Source organism: Sitophilus oryzae, unplaced genomic scaffold (assembly GCF_002938485.1).
Source record: "Sitophilus oryzae breed Bouriz unplaced genomic scaffold, Soryzae_2.0 scaffold_1576_pilon_pilon, whole genome shotgun sequence".
Classification (NCBI taxonomy): domain Eukaryota; kingdom Metazoa; phylum Arthropoda; class Insecta; order Coleoptera; family Curculionidae; genus Sitophilus; species Sitophilus oryzae.
Genome location: NW_022146254.1, coordinates 5,127,684 through 5,149,045, shown reverse-complemented (window position 1 = coordinate 5,149,045; position 21,362 = coordinate 5,127,684). Strand labels below are relative to the sequence as shown.

Below are 21,362 nucleotides of genomic sequence, written 5' to 3'. Positions count from 1 at the left end.
AATGTATTTCACAGAGGATTGGGTCAGCTGAACTAAATAAATCAGGAAGTCTTAAGTTTCTCAAAATCGTGATCAAAATCGTAGCCTAATCAAGATCAAATTACCATTATCGATAATAAAAATTAAAGCAGTAGAACCCTGTAAAACTGAGCCATTTTAGTAAAAATTCAGATGTCCGACCCAATATTGGTCTTTACGAAAATTTTGATCAAGGCAATTTAATTTGTTTTTAAAACCGGAGGCAAAAGAGCTTTTTCGCACGAGCGAAAAACACCCTCACTTATATGTATATTAATAAATAAAATATGTTTCTTCGTTATGGTCATTTTGTTCTTGTCGATTTGGGCCGGTTGCCTTTTTTTTTCCCGGGCCGGTTTCCACTTCCCCATCCACCCCTGCTCCTAGAATAAAAATATTTAAACTTTTATAGGGTGGCTCAAAACAGTGTGAGTGGATCGGAATGATTTTTTTAAATGGAACACCTTGTATATTATTGCACTTTTTGCTTCCTTTCAGATCACTTTACATAATCCTTAGATATGAGTAAATATATTTCGATAATTTCAGAGATATTAATAAATAAATAAAAAATACATATTTTTCCAACCCTCCTTGAACAAATTATTACAAATACAAGAACTGTCCTGAAATCAAACCTATATTAGGTATTTATATTAGATGGTTTATATTTACTTTGCTATAAATATTGAAATCTTAAATCATACAGGGTATTCAAAATTCTACGCCAAACTTTCTAAAATATAAAATAATTTTTCTTTGTTTTTTTTTTAAATGGAACACCTTTTATATTATCTTTTTATTAGATGAATAGTTAAAAAATTAACATTTTTTGTATTTAAAGTATTTCAAAATTTTCAACGGTAAAATATGACAGAAAAATCATTGGGTGGCTTTGATAAAAATTTACTGTGCCATATGAAATATAAAATTGCGAATATTAGCGATACCGTTAAAAATTTTGAAACAATCTAAGTACAAAAAATTTAAATTTTTTAATTATCCATGTATTGTAAAAATAATATACAAAGTGTTCCATTAAAAAAAACAAGAAAAATTATTTTATATTTTAGAAAGTTTGGCGTAGAATTTTGAACATCCTGTATGTTTTACGATTACCATTATTTATAGCAAAGTAAGTACAGACCAATTATAGCAAATACCTAGTATAGTTTTGATTTCAGTACATTTCTTGTATTTTTAATAATTTTTTTAAAAAAAGGTTGAAAAATATATATTTTTTATTTATTTGTTTTTTTTATATCTGGAACTATCGAAATATATTTACTCATATCTTAGGATTATGTGAAGTGATCCAAGGTGAAAGGAAGCCAAAACTGCAATATACAGGGTGTTCCATTAAAAAAAATCATCCCGATCCACTTACTTTTTTGAGCCAATCTATAGAAGTTGAAATATTTTCCTGAAATACATCCTCGTACATACTTTAGGTTTGCCTTTAAACAAAATTCGTTAAAAGGATAGACCGATTTTCTCGAATTTTAAATTACACCATTTAAAAATAATTTATACTCAATGTAAAAATAAATTACAACCTTCTTAAGGCCAACTGGCAATAAGCGCCATTAAGGAATAAAGAAGAGTACAGGCTAAGTAAATGACGTCTAGGGCTCGACCTCGCTAAAATTATTATCGATTGTCATTCCCCAGCCCTCTTTGAGGCCGTTTTTTTTTTCGGATCGTATGGTATGTATTTATGCATATTATATTAAGGTTCAATTAATATCTATTAGGGATCAGTATGAAGATGAACTAATTGAACGTATTATTATACCGCACATGACGCCGGTAGTTACTGATAGTAATGTTATTGTACGTACTGCGGTGATAAAAATGTTAACAGACATGTGTAGACTATGTGAAACTAAGCGCTGCTTAGAACTTTTAGATATTTTAGAGAAGGTATGTTAGTTTTTTTCTTAATTACAATTTTATAATAGTTACCATAAACTTTATTTTAGTTCTTAATTAGACCATTTGATCATCATCAACCCGATTTAGATTATCAAGATATTCAAGCTCTAATGACAGGTTTGACAGGAATATTTGTCCAAAAAATACACAAGCAGCCATCGTCTCACGCTATTAGAATATATGATATGCTTGTAATATTCTTAGAGAAGCATTATGAATATCCTCTGGTGTTTCAAAACAACTCAAAAATAAGATATATTGTATGTACGATTTTTTAAAGACGTTTGAAATTTCTTTTAATTTTGACTTCTAGGTTTTTGATTGCTTTTTGAAAATGAGAGCGGATTCATTATATCACCTTGGCTATCCTGAAGGAAATCGTCTTAAATTTAGTCAATATTTGTGTGTTGTGTATCATAATTCAATGATTAATTCGGCACCGCCGCAATCACCAGCAATTAATGCTCAACCAAACTGTTCAGTTTCATATGTATCACTTCGAAAGGCTTTTAAAATCATTATTAGTTGTCTTAAAAATGAAAAAGGTACATTATTATTTTAATATTCAAATACAATACTTATGTATGTTTAAATTTCGTAGACTGGGACGTTTTGAATTTAGTTTTAACGGGTATTACAAAAGGACTTCAAAATAAGTCACTCATTCTTGGAAAAGGCAACAATGAATTAGATTTATTGGTTAATGTTTTATGTTTGATGGTAAGTAATATATAAAAGTTACTTAAATATTGTAAAGAACAACTTTATAGTCAATATTTAGGTTCAGTCCAAGGTTCATTTATTTCAGTTCCTTTTTGATTGGACACCAATTAAATATACAGTGGGGTCCGAACAGTGGCGTGCATTACATATAGGCAAAAAAGCTTTGCCTACCCTTCCATTTAATCAAGACAGACGCAAAATAAAAATATACTTATCTGATCAATTTTCATTATATATCTACCTACAAATCCTACAATGCGACCTACATTGTTTTATTTTTCTAAATAGTAAGTTAATATTGTGTTTATTACGGTTGCAAAGCCGGAAACATCATACAAAACAAACGCCACCTGTTCAGTGTCTTATTATTACCTAAAAAACGCATCCCATTATTCGAAATCGAACGCACGGCCGCAACTTAACATTACATGGATATGGACGAGCAAAAGCAGTGCGTTACCGCAGCAGGCAGCACGGATGCACCCGATGTCTCGATGCCGCCGATACGGTATTGCCAGTTCCGATGTTATTACAGAACTATGTAAGAAACAGTCCATGTTATTTCATACGATAAATTTTAAATAACTGTGTTTTAGAAAGATTTGTATTATGCAGCAAATTAGAAATTTGCTTGTCTGTCATCTGTATTTGTTTCCAAATGATTTCATTTATTATTTTGTTTGACTGTAAAATCATTTTGGCTGTAAAATCATTTTTTAGGCAGTGACAATTGGCAATCTGGCAATATTGTATACGGTTATTGTTTTAGCTAATTCGCCAGTCGTTGAGTCGCCTATCGAGAAGAAATAATGATTGAATGATAGACAGATTATTCGTTTTGCATCTATAAATAATTAAATTTATTTGCTGTTATTTGAATTTTCTTTTGTTTGAGTTTAAAGTTAAAATACGTTAGACAGTAAATTTTATATACGTACATTGTATATATATATATTATGTAATACATAGTTTTTTTTAGTGTTTTCATATTTTTGATTCTGTTGCATACCCTACTGTAAATGGTACTGCACGCCACTGGGTTCGAATTGTATTCGCAGCATATTCTGCAGATAAAAATAAGTATAAAAGTTCTTATAAATGTATGTCGGAAAATACTTACTTTCGGAGATACAGGGTGTAGAAATTTCATTTTTATTTCTCTTTTTTTCCAAATAATTTCTGCATTAACGTAGCTATTTCTATGAAAACCTGATGGCGTCTGGGAGTTTTTTGACATGAGAAATTTGATTTTGATGTTAATATGACTTGTAGAAGGCGCCACATACATATTTTTTAACTGGTTTGAAGAGTAATAACTTTTTGTCCGTACCTGTATAAAACTACTGAGTAAGAAAATATACATCTCTGCCGTTTTTTACATAAAAACGGTTCTTTGGTAAAAATCACAAAGAGTAACGATTCTCGAGATATTTGGAATCGAAATAATCAATAACATGTCATCATTGAGATAAATTAAACATGTTGACTAGATAGGCATTAAGCCCCGTTCTCAGAACAACGTCGTGTCGCGGGCGACACAGTTTGACATTTTAAACAACCAATGGGAGCTGTACTAAATTTAAAATTGACAGCTGTTTGAATTTTGTACAAATCTTATTGGTTCTTTTGTCGTGTCGCTGGCGACAGTCGCAGTTCTGAGAACGAGGCTTTAGACTGAAATAATAAATTTGAAATGTTTTCAAATTTCTTATTTCAGTCTAATAATAATAAATTTGAAATGTTTTCAAATTTATTATTTAAAAAGAGTTTTTAAAAATTTTAAAAGGTTCAACAAATTTTTTTCGAAGAAGAATTTTTGATTAATTTAAAAAATAAAAAGTTAATTTATCATTTCAGTCAATACCCAACATGTTTATTTTTTGTCAATAATGACATGTATTGACAATTTCCATTCTAAATATTATCTTGAGAAAGGTTGCTCGTAGCGATTTTTACCAAGATACCTTTTTTAAGAAAAAAATTACTGTAATGTATATTTTTTCATCCAGTAGTTTTATACAGGTACGGACGAAAAATTATTACTCTTCAAAACAGTTAAAAAACATGTAAGTGGCGCACAGTGCTTTGAAGGATAGGGTTTGCGGACATAAATTAAATAAAGCATAAAAACGGATTTTTAAAAACATGTTTAATTAAGAAAAAATTTTGATTGTAAATAATAAATCAAATGAATTCAATCGTGAACGTAAACTAAATACGCACACTTACTCCATACCTAATGGAAAAAGAAAAAGGAAAAAGAAAAAGATGTCTTACCCAGCACACAGCATGGATTTCTTCCTGGTCGATCCATAATAACGAACATGACATTTTGTCTTAGCGACTGGACAGCAGCCTTTGATAGAAACCAACAAACAGACGTCATCTATCTTGACTTTGAAAAGGCATTTGATAAAGTACCCCCACAAGATGCTTCTTTATAAACTAAACCACTACGGCATAAGAGGGAATTTATTCTAGTGACCAGCGGTGTTCCTCAAGGCTCTGTGTTGGGCCCACTGTTGTTCCTCCTGTATATCAGCGATCTGGCAAGAGGCATAAAAACGAATATCATATTTTTTGCGGATGATACAAAGTTATATGCAAATCCCGAAACGAGCTACGTCAATCTTCAGCATGTTCTAAAGTTGGTGGAATCCTGGGCCAAACAATGGAGAATGAAACTGAATGAGGACAAATGCACTGTTCTTAGCATTGGAATGAATTGTACGCACAAAACCTACACCCTAAATGAATTAAGTCTAAGACATGTAGAACAACAGGATGATCTAGGGATTACAGTTACTGGAAACCTAAAATGGTATATGCATATATCAAAGATTACTAAAAAAGCAAATTCTCTTTATTTCATTCAAAGAGCATTTCAAGACCGCTCTATTGATCTTATTTTAAAGATATACAAGTCCTATATTAGACCCAAAATAGAATATGGTCAAATAATATGGAGTCCCTATTTTCAGAAGGATATTGATCTCATCGAGAAAATTCAACGCAAGGTGACAAAAATGCCCCATGAACTTAAGGATCTGGATGAAGATCGTCTTGCGATGTTAAATCTCACCACATTAAAACAGAGGCGTTTGCGGGGGGACTTGATAGAGACTTACAAAATTCTAAATTGTTTCTACACTTGCCCATTAAATATATACCATCCTTGCCAAACTCCACAACTTAGAGGCCACAGCAGACGCCTGGAAAAGGAAAGATCGTCCAAATTCCAGCGAAAATTTTTTTTGACTAACCGCATAGTGTACCCGTGGAACTCGCTGTCAGAAGAAAGTGTTTCAGTACCAACTCTCAACTCATTTAAAAACAAAATTGATCAAGAAATGAATACCTTGAGTTCTGTACATTTGCATTACGGCCAGTAAACTCGAAAAAATGACGCGCAACATAAAAAGACAATAGACTCATCGGTATTTTTATACCGCTTTCTATTGTGTAAATAATAATAATAATATATATAATACAGCAAGGCCTTTGACTCGGTCCCTCATGACTGGTTACTTAGAGTTCTGGACATCTATAAAGTGTGCCCCCGAATTATAAATACGCTCGGACACCTAATGCGACAGTGGCGAACTGACCTTAAGTTGTCAAGCCGACATATCGGTACAGTACGAATCAAAAGGGGCATTTTCCAGGGGGATTCACTTTCACCACTCTGGTTTTGTCTGGCAATGAACCCTATGTCAACACTGCTTAACCACACAACCGCCGGTTACAAGATCGACCAAGGAAACGGAAAGAGACTGAACCATCTATTGTACATGGACGACCTGAAGCTGTATGGGGAAACACCGAGTAAACTCAACTATTTAATAGAAACTGTTCAAGTCTTCAGCAGGGACATACGTATGTCCTTTGGCTTTGACAAATGTGCTACTGTCAACATCAAAAGGGGTAAAATTGAAGATCGGCAATATAATATAAACGCTTGGGCAATACCGGTGTTAACTTATTCCTTTGGAGTGGTCAAGTGGTCAAATACCGACCTTGAAGATCTCGATCGCCTTACCCGTAGACAATTAACAAAATTTAGAATTCTGCATACAAACTCATCTGTATATAGGCTGTATGTTTCTCGTAGGATGGGTGGGAGAGGCCTGCTAAACATAAAAGATCTATGCCTAAAACAGGAAAATGGCATGAGGCAGCGATTTATGTCCTCCAACTGTGCAATAATGAGGCTAATCGTGGCTCAGGATAAAGGTTACACTCCTCTCAATTTAAGTTGCCGTAACCGGATTGACAAACCCATCTCGATAGAGGAGCGTGTTGCAGGATGGAAAAACGGCGCTCTGCATGGCAGGTATCCAAAGTCGCTTCAGTCTGAGGGGGTCGACCTTCATTCGTCATTGGCCTGGCTTAAAGACGGAAAATTGTTTCCTGAGACCGAAGGTTTCATGATGGCCATCCAGGACGGAGTTATGAGGACCAGAGACTATGAAAAGAATATTTTAAAACAAGACGTAGTTGATGTATGTAGAAAATGCTCTATTAGAGGGGAGACAATAGAACATATCACGTCTGGTTGCTCTACCTTAGCAGATAATGTGTATCTTGGACGTCATAATCAACTTGCCAAAATTATTCATCAACAATTTGCCATAAAATCAGAACTCTTGAGCAAAACATCACCTCCCTACTACAAGCTGGAAAAACTCCCCGCAACCCGTCCTGGAATCTAGGGATGCTGTTTTATATTGGGACAGACCAATTATAACCGATCGGACAGTGGACCACAATAGACCCGACATTCTTTTTATCGATAAGATCAATAAAACGGGCATTATAATTGACATAGCAGTACCATTATCCCGCAGGATTAAACAGACGGAAACAGATAAAATAACAAAATACGAAAATTTATCATATGATTTAAAAAACGTGTGGAATCTTAAGACCGTAAAGATCTTACCGTTCGTAATTTCGGTGGAGGGAATTATCAGCACAGAATTCCAAAAAAATCTAAAAGAGATTAATTTACCATGCTCAATTGCAAAAGTAGGACAACGAGCTGTATTCTTGCAGACTTGTCACATCGTCCGAAAATTCTTGAACTAGCTGGGAGGAGCCAAAAGCTTTTTCAGTTAGTCAGCTAAACCGCAAAGGTCCACATTATTTAATAAAACTGAAAGTACAAGATGTTTGGCATAGAACTCAATAAAAGTTTAATCAAAGTTAATTACAACAAAAAACTAGATTATTTTCAGTCATTTTTTACTGTCGAATAACTTCGTACCCAAAAATAAAATTGTATATTTCATAATGTACAAATATAATACATACATTAGTTAGCTTCCATGGCAGGTTTAGTTTTTTTTAATGAAAAAGCACTTGTTGGTACGATTCGTTTTAATCACAGTAAACGATTGATAAGACAATTTTATTTCTTCTACATTTTTATCATTTTTCGTAATGTTTTGTAACGATATCGAGTCTCCTAACAATAAAAGTAATCCTGTTTGTGGTATTTCGATTCTTTATCTCTGATATGGGAGCAAAAAAAAATTCTTTGCACGCAGAATTTTGATTATTGTCCATAGGCGAAGCATTGTGTGGCGCCCCCTACAATTAGGAGTCATATTTACAGTGAAATCAGGTTTCTCATGTCAAAAAATACCAGTCACCTATTTTTTTCCAGATATTGTAGTCGATATCTCAGAAATTATTTGGAAAAACCGAAATAAAAACGAAACTTAACACCCTGTATCCATGGGCGAAGTTAGGGGGGGGGCTTGGGGGTGCTAAGCCCCCCAATTCCTGACTTAGCCCCCCTCCCCCAGACCGAACTAGCCTATACACAACAAATAATTGAACATTATTGGTACTCAGACAAAACCAAAGATAAAAAATACTTTTCTGATTTGATCTGTAAAAATTGTATAATTTTTAGTTTCGACTCAGTAGCGAATGCGAAATTAAAGCGAAATTGGCAACCAGGCGTAACGGGAATTATGCCGATAAAGAGAGAAGCCACCTTTTGTATTTAAAAATCGGAACAGCACTGGTGAAACATTTTTTCTTAAATGTAAAATTTTATGTGCCTATCGGATTTTTAAACAATATTCGAAATTTATAAATAATTATGTAAAAATAAAAAATAATTTAGTTATTTATACAACAAGAAACAGCATACAATATTCAGACAAGAAAATTATATTTTAATTATATTATTATCTATTTATTTTACCCTAGAACAGGTATTGGGGGTCCAAATACCTTTTTTAATAAAGTTTTTATACCCTTTATGAAAAAATGTAGCCTAATTGGAGCGTGGCATCCCAAACATTTTTTGCATTCGGCGCTATTTTTGTGATTACGGCAACCTTCCGCTTCTTCAGTTTTGTAATAATAAGTTTCATAATAGGGGCTTTAGCCCCCTCAGATCCAACGACCTAACTTCGCCCATGCCTCTATCTCCGACAATAAGCATTTTAAGACATTCATTTATACGATTTTTTTTACTTATTTTTATCTGCAGAATATGCTGCTGAACATTCCCGAATACAATTTAGACCACCATTTTTTGGACCACACTGTATATTATTATTTATTATATTAAAACTTCATATTTATCGATTTGCTTCACATATAATTTATTATAATATGCTATTGGAACTTCTGTACCATATACATGATTATACATATTTTTTACTGGGTGCTTTAAATCTATGGCCCTACTTTTGGTTATCCCTATATTCTGGCTCCTAAGGGCGATGCAGGACCAGAATTTGAGCACAAATTGAGTTTATTATTTAGTAAATTGAAACTGAACCCCTTTATTGACAATAAGTAATAAACTTTAGATTTATTTATTTTATATTTTTAGGTGTCTGATCGAAGCATGAACCTTCCTGAATCATTAAATGTGAAAATGAGCAAACCTGATTTTCACTCTATTGTATCTCTGGTTTTGGTAAATTTAGCATCTTATCACTCATACCTCGACAACAATAGTCAACAGAAAATGATTAGGACAATAATGAAGTGTATTCAAAGCGCCCCGAAAAGTTCTAAACCCTGTATATCTGCTTTAACAATTTGCACGTTAGAAATGAAAGATGTTATGGTAAAAATTTTACCTGAAGTTTTGCTTAGCTTGTCGAAAATGTCGCCTACAAATCACATTGCCGTGCCAGTGTTGGAGTTTTTATCGAGTAAGTTGTTCGTATTAAGAATTCTATTCAGTTATTAAAATTTTTATTTTAGCGATGACACAGCTTCCTATGATATATTCGAATTTCGTGGCAGATCAGTATATGTCGGTTTTTGCAGTAGCCTTATCATATACCAATCCTTTTAAATACAATCATTACATTGTATCTTTGGCGCATCATGTTATAGCAGTCTGGTTTTTAAAATGCAGACTGACATTCCGGAGAGATTTCGTTAGTTTTATTATCCAAGTACGTACTTATTATTATTAATACTCTTTGAATAAGAAGACTAAGGAAGGAGCATGATGCTATCCATGTATTCATGCATGGTGGGCGGAAAAAGCGCCATAAAAGCACTCTAGGGTGGGGATCCTTGACAGTTCTATTTGACGATTCATTTGACACATTTGAATTTGATTTTAAATTTTGTGGATTTGTCAGTCTTTAAGGAGCTTATTTTATGTTATTTATTATTTATTCTACTACTGATATGAGTTGTATAAAGGTAGTAAATCTAGATGGAAATTGTGGCAGCACTTAAATTAACAGTGACACTATCGCGATTTATCGAAAAAGACTCTAAAATAGTTGGTTGTGTAGCGTGCGGTAGATCTCGGCAAAAATTGAGTGAAATAATGGAACAACTTTTCGCTAGTAAGTGACTATATAATATACATACGTGTAGTAAACCGATCATTTATGAAATTCACTTAAATTAACTAAATTCTATATTTTTCTTGCATTTTAGCTTTTATTTATTACTTGTCAAACATTAGATGTCAAAGAATTTAGATACGTTAATTTGACTTACCTGCTTCAGTAGCGTATCGGATGTTTGTGGTAATAAATACTTATTATAACTTATCTATTTTTATTAGAATTATATATTTTTATAACAATTTTAATAACTACCAACATTTATTCACAACGTAAAATAAAACAACAAATTATTGAGTCTACCCCACGTCTACTCTACATCATAGTTTTACATTTTTTAAATAAAATTAGAACGACACTGATAAACCGGAATTTAAGTCGGCCATATTTGAGGCCCATCGCGGTGTACCTAAGATTTTTGATATGCTCCTTCCTTAGTCTTCTTTTTCACAGTTAATACTATATAATTGATACTATATCGGGTGCGCCTCAAAAGTGACTCACTCCTATAACTTTTTTATAAAAAAAAACGAGATTTAGTATGTTAGTATATGACATAAATTAGGATTGATTGACGTATTCAATTGTTTTTGGTCACTTTCTGTTTCATCGGAAACGACTAAAACTTTTTATTTTTAAATGGCACCCTCAGTATTTTTTTACTTTATTCAATAGAAAATAACACTCTGAATAAAATGACACATTATCATATGTCAACTTTTGACATTCTTACTTTTAAAAAAATTGTATTTTAAATTTCTATCTAGAGTGCCGTGGCTGTGTTAAAAACACTAATTTTCAATCAAGGAGCCTTGGAAAAATATATTTGATCATCTAGTTTTTCGTATCTTGTCCTGGCCGGTTAAAAGATGCCCAAATCGTATTTTTAATTATATCTCAATTTTTTTAAATGGAACGAGGGTGGCTTATTAGCATATTTGGAAAAACATTTTTTTACGAATAATTTGGTACCACACACTTGGTATTTCGAGTCAAATTGTCCTTATATCGAAAATATCAAAAGTTGACAATGATAAGTCATTCTATTTAGAGTCATTTTCTATCGAATAAAGTAAAAAATACCGAGAGTGCCATTTAAAAATGAAAATTTGTAGTAATTTCCGGTGAAACAGGAAGCGACAGAAAAGAATTGAATACATCAATCAATCCTAATTTATGTCATATACTAACATACTAAATCTCGTTTTTTATCTAAAAATATAAAAAAAGTTATAGGGGTAAGCCACTTTTGAGACGCACCCGGTATAAAGAGATCAAAGTTAAAAAACAAAAGAGTGACAGTGTTAAAAAACTTATTTCATTACAAAATTTTTCATGGAAACCTTAAAAGATTCTATTTGTATCCTTATATCTTTAGATGTATATTATTATGTAATTAAAAATATATTTGAAGGGACTAAAAGCAAACCTCCAGCCTTTTGAGGAAACCTTCTTTTTAAGACAAGACTTGCCAAGCCTCAATCAGGACAGTTCTGATAGGAAGCGTAGTTCCAGTTTAACAGAGCAAGGTATGGAATATAATTATTGATTTTTTTATTGGTTAAGATCAGCGACGATTTGTTGAAAGTTTTGAAAGGTGGACATAAAAACATTTTTGTACATAAAGTTCTTTCTCCTAATTTTTGGATTGCTCACGGGCTGTTGTGTTCTATAGTGCCACCATCCGCCACTAGGTTTATTCGACAAGTTGATTATTCGACAAGTTTTAGTATGAGGGGAGTACATTATTTCTCTCTCTCTCTCTCTCTAGAAACAAACTTTTTGAAGATTATAAATTTTGTCTTATTGCCATTTTCATTCAATCTTTCTTAGAAATATACAGGGTGTCCCAATATTCCGTGGACAAGTAGTTTTGGAACCAAAATAAGTTCATTGGACACAATTTACCTCTATACAAAAGTGCTTCGTTAGTCCGCTAGAGGGTTAAAAGAGATGGTAAGGGGGTTTAGGGGGAAAACACATTTTTTCACAGAACCGTTGTTCCAATTTGAATGAGATTTTAGGTGTATATATTTTGGTAAGTGCTTTAACATTTGACATTCACAAAAAGCAAGAAAAAATACGATAAGGGTGAATACTACTCCCCTTCTACATAACATTTAGTATAAATATTTTTCAACTCAACCGACGACCGATTTTTTTCGTAAAATGGTCCTTCTAGTATTTATTACTAGTGATGGGATAACTCGAGCGAAGATTCGCTCGAGTACTCGATTATTGAAATAACCGACATCGCTCGATTATGAATGAGCGATGCAAGTGACGAGTACCAAGCGACGAACGCAAGCGATCCTAAAATGAAATAAATTGAAATCCGATTTTAATGTGACATACTCGATAAAAAGCCGAGCGAATTTTCTACATACATTGCAGGTAGCAAATTTATACGACGCTGTATATACCGGGTGTGTCTCAAAAGTGCCCACCCCTTTTTTATTTTTTTAGATAAAAAATGAGATTTGGTATGTTATTATATATGACATAAATTAGGATTGATTTACGTATTCAATTGTTTTCGGTCACTTCCTGTTTCACCGGAAATGACTACTAGTACCCTCGGTATTTTTTTTACTTTATTCGATAGAAAATCACATTTTAAATAGAATGACGTATCATATGTCAACTTTTGACATATTCGCTCAAAAATAAATTGTATTTTAAATTTCAATCTAGAGTGCCATGGCTGTGTTAAAAACACTAATTTTTAATCAAGGAGCCTTGGAAAAATAGATTTGATCGTCTAATGTGTTTAGTGTCTTGCCCTGGCCGGTTTAAAAGACACCCAAATCGTATCATGATCATATCATATATCATAATCATATTATATATCATAATCGTATTTTGATCATATCTCAATTTTTTTCAAATGGAACGAGGGTGGCTCATTAGCATATTTCAAAAAAGAATTTTTTTACGAATAACTTGATACCACACACTTGGTACTTTGAGTCAAATTGTCGTTATGAACCGCATGTTACAATTTCAAATAAACCATATGCGAAAATGTCAAAAGTTGACATGTGATATGTCATTCTATTCCGAGTGTCATTTTCTACCGAATAAAGTAAAAAAATACCGAGGGTGCCATTTAAAAATCAAAAGTTGTAATCATATCCGATGAAAACAATTGAATATGTCAATCAATCCTAATTTATGTCATATACTAACATACCAAATCTCGTTATTTTATCTGAAATAAATAAAAAAGTTATAGGGGTGATCCATTTTTCAGACGCACCCAGTATATTTATCCGTTGCGTATCTGAGGGACAAAATTTTACGACCTACATCGACAATGCTTCGAAATAAACTAAATCAAGCGATCAAGCGAACCGCTCGCCGCTTACTACTTGCCGTTCATTACCGAAAGAATATGTGCCCTGCGCACGCAACTTACTGCTTGCCGCTTGGCGTTAACGAGTACTTACAACATGCGACGGATGAAAACCGTATTTTTAAATACGAGTGATATTTCCCTCGAGTGATCACTCGGTTATTGCAATCTTATGATACTCGAGTACTCGATTATTGAAATTAATCGGTTTTTCCCATCACTATTTATTACATTTTTTTGTCTCTTGTGAAAAAACGCCACCTCGCATAGTTTGGTTTGCTGAGAAAAAAAATATTTTTCGGAAGCTGACTTTCAAAAAATGTATTTTGTCACATCAAGCAATGTATCCAAAAAATGTATTTTGTCACATCAAGCAATGGAAGCGCATAAAATCTGTTGTGCTCTAATCATCTAGTTGGTGAAAATAGGGAATTTTATGTTAGTATCACAAATTACATTTGACAGTAAGCTTCATATGTGTAAAAAAAATACTACATTTTAAATTAATTAACTTTCAGGTTTATTTTTTATTGATGCCCTCTAATGGACCAACGAAGCACTTTTTTATAAACGTAAATTATGTGTAATTAACTTATTTCGATTTAAAAAATACGTAGTTCTATGGGAACGAATTATTTTAACTCTCTGTATATTTTGTAGGCCTGCTTTGGAAAAATAAATTCTCCAAAAAATGTTTTCTCAAAAACTATGTGATGTGGCGTTTTTTTTTATTAGATACAAAAAATGTAGTAAATACTAGAGGTACGATTTTACGAAAAGAAAATTTGTCGTCGGTGGAGTTGGAAAAATATTTATACTAAAATTTATGTAGGGGTGGGGGTATTCTTCACCCGTCCCGTACTTTTTCGTGATTTTTGTGAAAGTCAAATGTTAAAGCCTTTAACAAAACATAGACACCCAAAATCTTATTAAAATCGGAATAACGGTTCTTAAAATATCTGAAAAAAATGTGTTTATTTTTTTAAAGTTTGATGCCCTCTAGCGGACAAACGAAGCACTTATATCGCATAGAGGTAAATTGTGTCTAATTTTTTTTATGATTTATTAGCAATCAGAATATTTGCAAGGAAATTCTATGGGCTAATTTGATGACTTGAGAGCAATGACGCTCCAGTTAACGTGATGAGGTCTTCTCCAGTGAAAAATCCTCCTTAATGTTCTTTCAAATCAGATGGCCATTGTCTTTTAGGTCTTCTCGTAGGTACTGATTCAAGTAGAGGCTGAAGTAAGGTATTGGTGTGATCCTGTAGTCTATTGAAATATTTTTTGCTCCGATTTTGGATGACTTCTTTGATGTACGGAATTTTTAAGTCTTCATGTAGAGTATGATTGGAGACATACCATGGTGCGTCTGTTATAATCCGTAGAATTTTAGATTGGCTCCTTTGTATTATGGCTATATTTGATTTACTAGCGCATCCCCATAGTTCTGCTCCATATGTCCAAATAGGTATTATTATGGTTTTGTATAAAATAAGTTATTCTCTAGCGATAGTTTAGATCTTCCCATTAACCAATATAAGTCTTTTATTTTTAAATCTATTTGCTTACGGTTCTTTACTATGTGTTCTTTCCAGGTAAGCTTAGTATCCAAATGCATGCCTAAGTACTTGGTAGAGGAAGACTGCGGAATTAGTAAAAGTTACTTGGGCCGATTTTGATGGATTAATGTTTATTTTCCAATCACGTAACAATGCCTCTATTACATTTAGATGTCTTTGTAATATCAAGGAAGCTTTTTCCGGCTTTTTGTTGACAGCCATAATTACTGTGTCATCTGCAAAATTAGCCGTTGTTGTTTCATTGTTTGTTGGAAAGTCTGCTGTAAAAAGGACATAGAGTAGTGGTCCTATGACACTACCTTGTGGAACACCTGCATTTATGCTATAATTTTAAGAGTTTTCCTGAAAATTGTGTCTAATGAACTTATTTTGATTCCAAAAATATTGTGACACCCTGTATAAGATTAATTTTACAGAATTATTAAATATAATTTTGGTACTAGGTTCAAGACGTCGAGACGAGAGAATCATGGCTGTTAGAATGGATAAAGGTGCTATTAAAAAAAACCATCCACCCAACAAATCGCTTGTCACTTTCTATGAAGAGCTGAATGAAACTTGTATTGATCTGATGGCAAGATATGCGTATTCACCTTGTAGTGCTAAACCAAAGAGGTAAGAAGTAATCTTCGTAGCTTTTTGTTTATTTTATTTAATATATTATGATGACACAACAGTGGCCTTCTCATCTGACTCATCTGACTCATTGGAGGGTACCATTGAGGGGAGTGAGGTAGTGCGGGGCCATTTTGAGGCATGGTTTTGTGCCAATAGGTTGCTCCTGAATCCTGACAAAACCAATAGGATGGTTTTCTCTCTTAGGGACTTAGAAACAGCAAACGCAGATGTCCAGAGTATTAGGTTTCTGGGAGTGCAGATTGATCCTCTGCTTCGGTGGCATGAGCATGTTGATGGGGTTGCGTCTAGGCTTAGAAGGGGATTGTTTGCTCTGCGTCGCCTTTCAGGAAGTGTTTCCGGGCTTGTACTGAGGACTGCATACTTTGCTTTGTTCCACTCGATTTTGTCCTATGCTATTCTCGCCTGGGGACATACAGCCCAACTAAAGAGGATCTGCGGCTTACAAAGGGCGGCTGTGCGAGTCTTGGCTGGGCTTGGCTATCGGGCCGACTGTGGAGAGGCATTCAGGGCTGTGGGTGTGTTGACTGTCCCGTCAGTGTATATAATGGAAAATGTCCTTTATGTAAAAAAGAACCGAGACATATAGGGTCCATGGAGAAGTCCATCGCCATGAGACAAGGGGTAGGGATAGGCTTGTGCCAATCTACCACCGATTGACTAGGTGCCAAGGTGGACCTGGGTACCTGGCAGTTAAATTTTATAATAAATTACCCAAGGAAATTGCGAACATGCCCCTCTTGCGGTTTAAGACTGAGGTTAAGGACCTGCAGATGCGGTATTCCTGTTATTCTTTCAAGGAATTTTTAAATATTAGATTTTAGTGTTTTTAGGTTAATTGTTGATGCCATTATTCTATTTAGTGTTTTAGTGTTTTAATGTCTATATACAATTATTTTTAACTTAGTACTAGTAACTTATTTATGTTTTTAAGCTTGATTTTTTCTTTTTTTATTATCCTGTGTAATGTAACCTGTGTAAATACTATTGTATGGCAACACCAATAAATGAATTTGAATTTGAATTTGAATATTTTTTCAGGCTTCCTGGAGCCGAATTTCTTCTAAGCGGAGGACAGTCAGTAACGTGGTTGGTGGGGAATAAACTGGTTACAGTTACTACAAGTGGATGTTCGCAAAAAACGTTAAAACAAGGTCTTTGTGATAAATGCTGGAGTATGTGTAATACACGAAATGAAAGCCGGTTACTGCCAACAGGAAGTGGCAGTACTGAACCAAGTCGACAGAATTCTAACGAGAAATCTAATAATTCAGTAAATTCGCCTCAGGAAGAGGGCGGCAGATTTGGTGAAGAAATAGTGACTACAAAACTGCAAGAAATGTTCCAGACTGAAGAAACCAAAGAAGAAAAATACACCTGTGCTTGTTGGTGTCAGAGTTGGGCTGAAATTTACATTAGGAGACCAACAGGTTAACATTCTTATTCTACCTGTAGAGATTTATAGAAATTTTAAAACATTTTCTGATGCACGTTATCAACTTTGAGTGACAAGCGATAGCGACAGCGCTGCCAGATTGTGATGAATTTATGAGATGAATCTTAATTTAAAAGTGACAAACAATATATATTTAGTATGTCATTTTTATACAGACCGGACCACCGTAGTAGTAACATAGGCAGAACCGGACGAATTAGCGTATACCCGTCCGCCGGATAAAAAGCGGGCGAAAAAATGCGATAAAATAAAAATAGGTAGATATGTGATAAGAATGTTTCAGAATTTGTATTTATTCGTGTTTTAATAGCCAAAACGAATACATAGATTCTCGCGACAGTTCTCGTGTAAAATTTATTTTTTAAGTAAAATAATGGATGTTTACGAAGTTCGTGAGAACATTCAAATTGTAAAATGGTATTTCCAAAATAGGTCTTATCGGGATATACAAACAATTTTTCCACAAACTTTTGTAAACAGGCCAATTTCATGTTTACCTACTGTATCAAGAGTTATTAATAATTTTGAGACATGGGTGCGTGTTACCACAAAAACACAAAAAGCCTGATGTGTTGATTAATGAAGAACAGGAGTTAAAGCAAGTGTTCATTTGTGCTACCGCGGATCAAAATCCCACGTTTTCAAATAATCAAATTGCTGAGGTGGTTGTCCTGCCCACAATGCCCGTATTGTTCAAGAATATTTGAACAATACTTTTCCCAACCGTTTAATTAGTAGACATGGAACTATTTTGTGGCCCGCTAGATCACCAGATCTTTCTCCCAATGATTTATTTTTGTGGGGTTATGTAAAATCCAAAGTGTATGGTCATAATAGGGCCAATAATCTGGATGAGCTTCAAGTAAAAATACGAGAGGCTTTCCAAACTATTAGCCCTAATATGTTAGCCAATGTCAGACGGGGATTTTACGACCGCCTAGGCTTCTGTCTAGCACAAGAAGATGGTCTTGTTGAACACTTGTTATAACTTTTTTTATTTAGAGTAATATTTTAGTTTTTTTTGGGTTTAGAGAATTTATTTATTTTTAGTTTTGGCTTGTAAACACACTCAAATAATAAATATTTAAGTATTTTCATTTTAAATGTTACCTTAAGTGAAAGTAAACACTTAAAATGAAAATAATACATACTCGGCACTCCTCGCGTCGTATTCCTAGTCTGTCACGACCGACCCGTCCAAGCACAACTGCCTGACCAGCCGACTAGCCGGCAGTGAATCTCGAGTACGAACGCAAAACGGGTAAACGTAAATTCGTCCGGCAACTTACTATGTTACTAGTAGCCTGGTCTTCTCTGTATAATTTTTTAAGGCAGCAGCTACCGGAGCTACCCGCTACAAATTAAAATAAGTAAAAATAACTTGAAAGTTAAATAATAATGTGCTTACCAATCAATCTTACTTCTCTAACTGCATTCAAGGGTAATAAAGGACCTTTATTGTCACGTTCGCGCCCAAAATATTTTTTCAGGGAAGCTACAAGCGCTTTGCTTTGATTGTTTAAAGGCTTCGGCATATTTTCAATCCACAATTTCAAAAAATGCAGTAAAAAATCTTGAAAATCTAGTTCTTAAAAGAACATTTCGTGCTTAGAAGTACAATTTAAGAAAAAAAAACTATGAAAAACGGCAAAAAACGAGAATTACTCCCTAATTAATTACTAGGATAATTGTCAAATAATACACGACAACATTGCTGAACATAGCGCAATGTGACCAATAAGGCGATGATAAAAATCGGTTTAAACTAATTTTTGCAGCTTTAATCTAAATCAAATATCTGTTACAATCATTTGCTCTATAAAGTATAATAAAGAGCTGCTTGGTATTTTAATTTAGTCAACAAATTTAAACATTTTTGCTAATGTTTCATGTAGTCAGGTTTATAGACTTTAGTGTCAATTTCGATGTGATTAATGACGTGCATCGGAAAATGTTTTAAAATTTCTATATTAAATTACTAGTTGAAGCCTGGCGCATCCGCCACAACATCAGGAAAAAAAAATACTTTTTATTTTTTTTTAATTAAATGAAAAACAAAAAATCCGGCGACGAGAGTTTTTTTAGAAGAGTTTATTAGAGTTTTTTAAAAGAACCAATTAGCTATCTTTTAGTAAAAAAGCAACTTTCTAGAGCAAGTCGTTACTTCAGTAGAGACGACACAGAAAAACATTAGCATTTTATATATGTAGATGTAGATATTTTTATTTTTTAGGCGATATGTCTTGGGTCATGAGAATTCAAAACGATTTGACATTTTCACATGCTACTTATGATTTTCCTTTAAACGAAACCTCTAAATTATATATGCCATCACAATATGTAGAACCTCAGAGACCTCTGTTAGTTAGGCAAGATACGTTTGATGATAATCATAGTACCCATGAAGATGATAAAGCTAGTGGTCAAGGTAAACAATAACTTTGTTTTGAAATGTTATAATTCTTTTTCTACTTTAGCATCGCCCAGACAAATACCTTCTAGACAAAATTCTCAAGACAGTATTGAAGAAGAAAACGAAGAAATAATATATGAGGACGGTACAAGATCAAGAAATCCAGTTAAAAGGTCCAATTCAAGTCCAGAAATGTCAGCAGGTAAAAAACCAATAGCAAAATAACGTTTTGTTAGTGATTATAATTTTATAGGTTGGAAAAATCCATTCTATAAAATGGGATCATCATCGGGTTCTTCAGAGAGTGATAGTACTGATGATAAGAAAGGCAAGATGTATTCAAAGGATATGAGAGTTAGTTGTGAAGCAATACCCGAGGAAATAGCTGGTAAGACATGCTGAAAAACATAACAGTATAAGTGGTACAGAGTGGTAATAGGCTTGGTGCATTTCAGTTCGTTTTAAGACCGCAGCGCTCGACACGGCAGAAATTATAAGTGCCGGGTATAAAGTATTTCACGCTGTCCCGTTACCGTTTATGGCAATCGCATTGAAATAGTATTAAAATCGTAGCGTTGTCATAATATTTAAGTATTTTATTTTTTACTAGTGCAGTTATTGAAACTATAAAACACTGAGGTACGAGGTTTATTGTGTTGTAGCGCTGTTTTGGGTAGTAAAAATTACGTGAAAAAGAACCCGAACTAGGAGTTGTGTTGTGTTGTGACAATATCAAATGTTAATAAAAATGCCGAAAAAATATTAACGCGTAAAGGAGAGCGTAATTAACGTGCTGTTGGGTGCAACAACATGAAATAACTCAACTTTCCCGGATATTCAACTCTCCCGAAACAACATTTTATAGCTTCACAGCTTTTCACACCGATTTGATCAAAAGCAAAAATGGATTAAAGCAGTTCGACGAAACAAGTGAGTAAACGAAGTGCTCATTACATAATTACATACAAAAAATTATATAGGTATATTACTATGAGATGATAAAATTTAATTTGCAATATTAATGGTAAACTTTTTTTAATAAACTAGTGCTTAAATTTTTTATGAACATCTAAAATTATAATTATGTACCTTTAAAAAATTTCATTATAGCCGTAGTAGTCCGGCTGTTAATCTATCCCACTAACAAAACCGGTGCGTAAAACCAAATGGTAAAACTATACTCGCTACCGTAGTTGAACTCATCTAAAAAGTTTTTTTAGCTGGAATAATAAATTATAATACAAGTTAGACCTTCTGAAGATATCAGAATAGTTACTTTTTTATTTATATTTTTAAAATTTTCACAAATTATGCTTCCTAACACTTTTAGAATAGGATAATAAATTTTTCGTATACTACCTATTTAAACCTGTGTATTTGTATATGCCCATTGTTTACGATA

General features: G+C 33.5%; 1 protein-coding gene across 2 annotated transcripts in view; it reads left to right on the top strand.

Moving 5' to 3' along the window:
• Positions 1-21,362, top strand: part of LOC115879429 (tuberin) — a 47,284-nt gene that overhangs the window by 13,931 nt on the left and 11,991 nt on the right. For both annotated transcript variants that reach the window (XM_030896263.1, XM_030896262.1), the window contains exons 9-20: positions 1,773-1,941; positions 2,001-2,213; positions 2,267-2,498; positions 2,555-2,673; positions 9,533-9,860; positions 9,913-10,109; positions 11,932-12,046; positions 15,899-16,070; positions 17,133-17,521; positions 19,781-19,975; positions 20,025-20,162; positions 20,214-20,348. In XM_030896263.1, the coding sequence (XP_030752123.1) occupies positions 1,773-1,941; positions 2,001-2,213; positions 2,267-2,498; positions 2,555-2,673; positions 9,533-9,860; positions 9,913-10,109; positions 11,932-12,046; positions 15,899-16,070; positions 17,133-17,521; positions 19,781-19,975; positions 20,025-20,162; positions 20,214-20,348 (2,402 nt within the window). The remainder of the gene's footprint in view (positions 1-1,772; positions 1,942-2,000; positions 2,214-2,266; positions 2,499-2,554; positions 2,674-9,532; positions 9,861-9,912; positions 10,110-11,931; positions 12,047-15,898; positions 16,071-17,132; positions 17,522-19,780; positions 19,976-20,024; positions 20,163-20,213; positions 20,349-21,362) is intronic.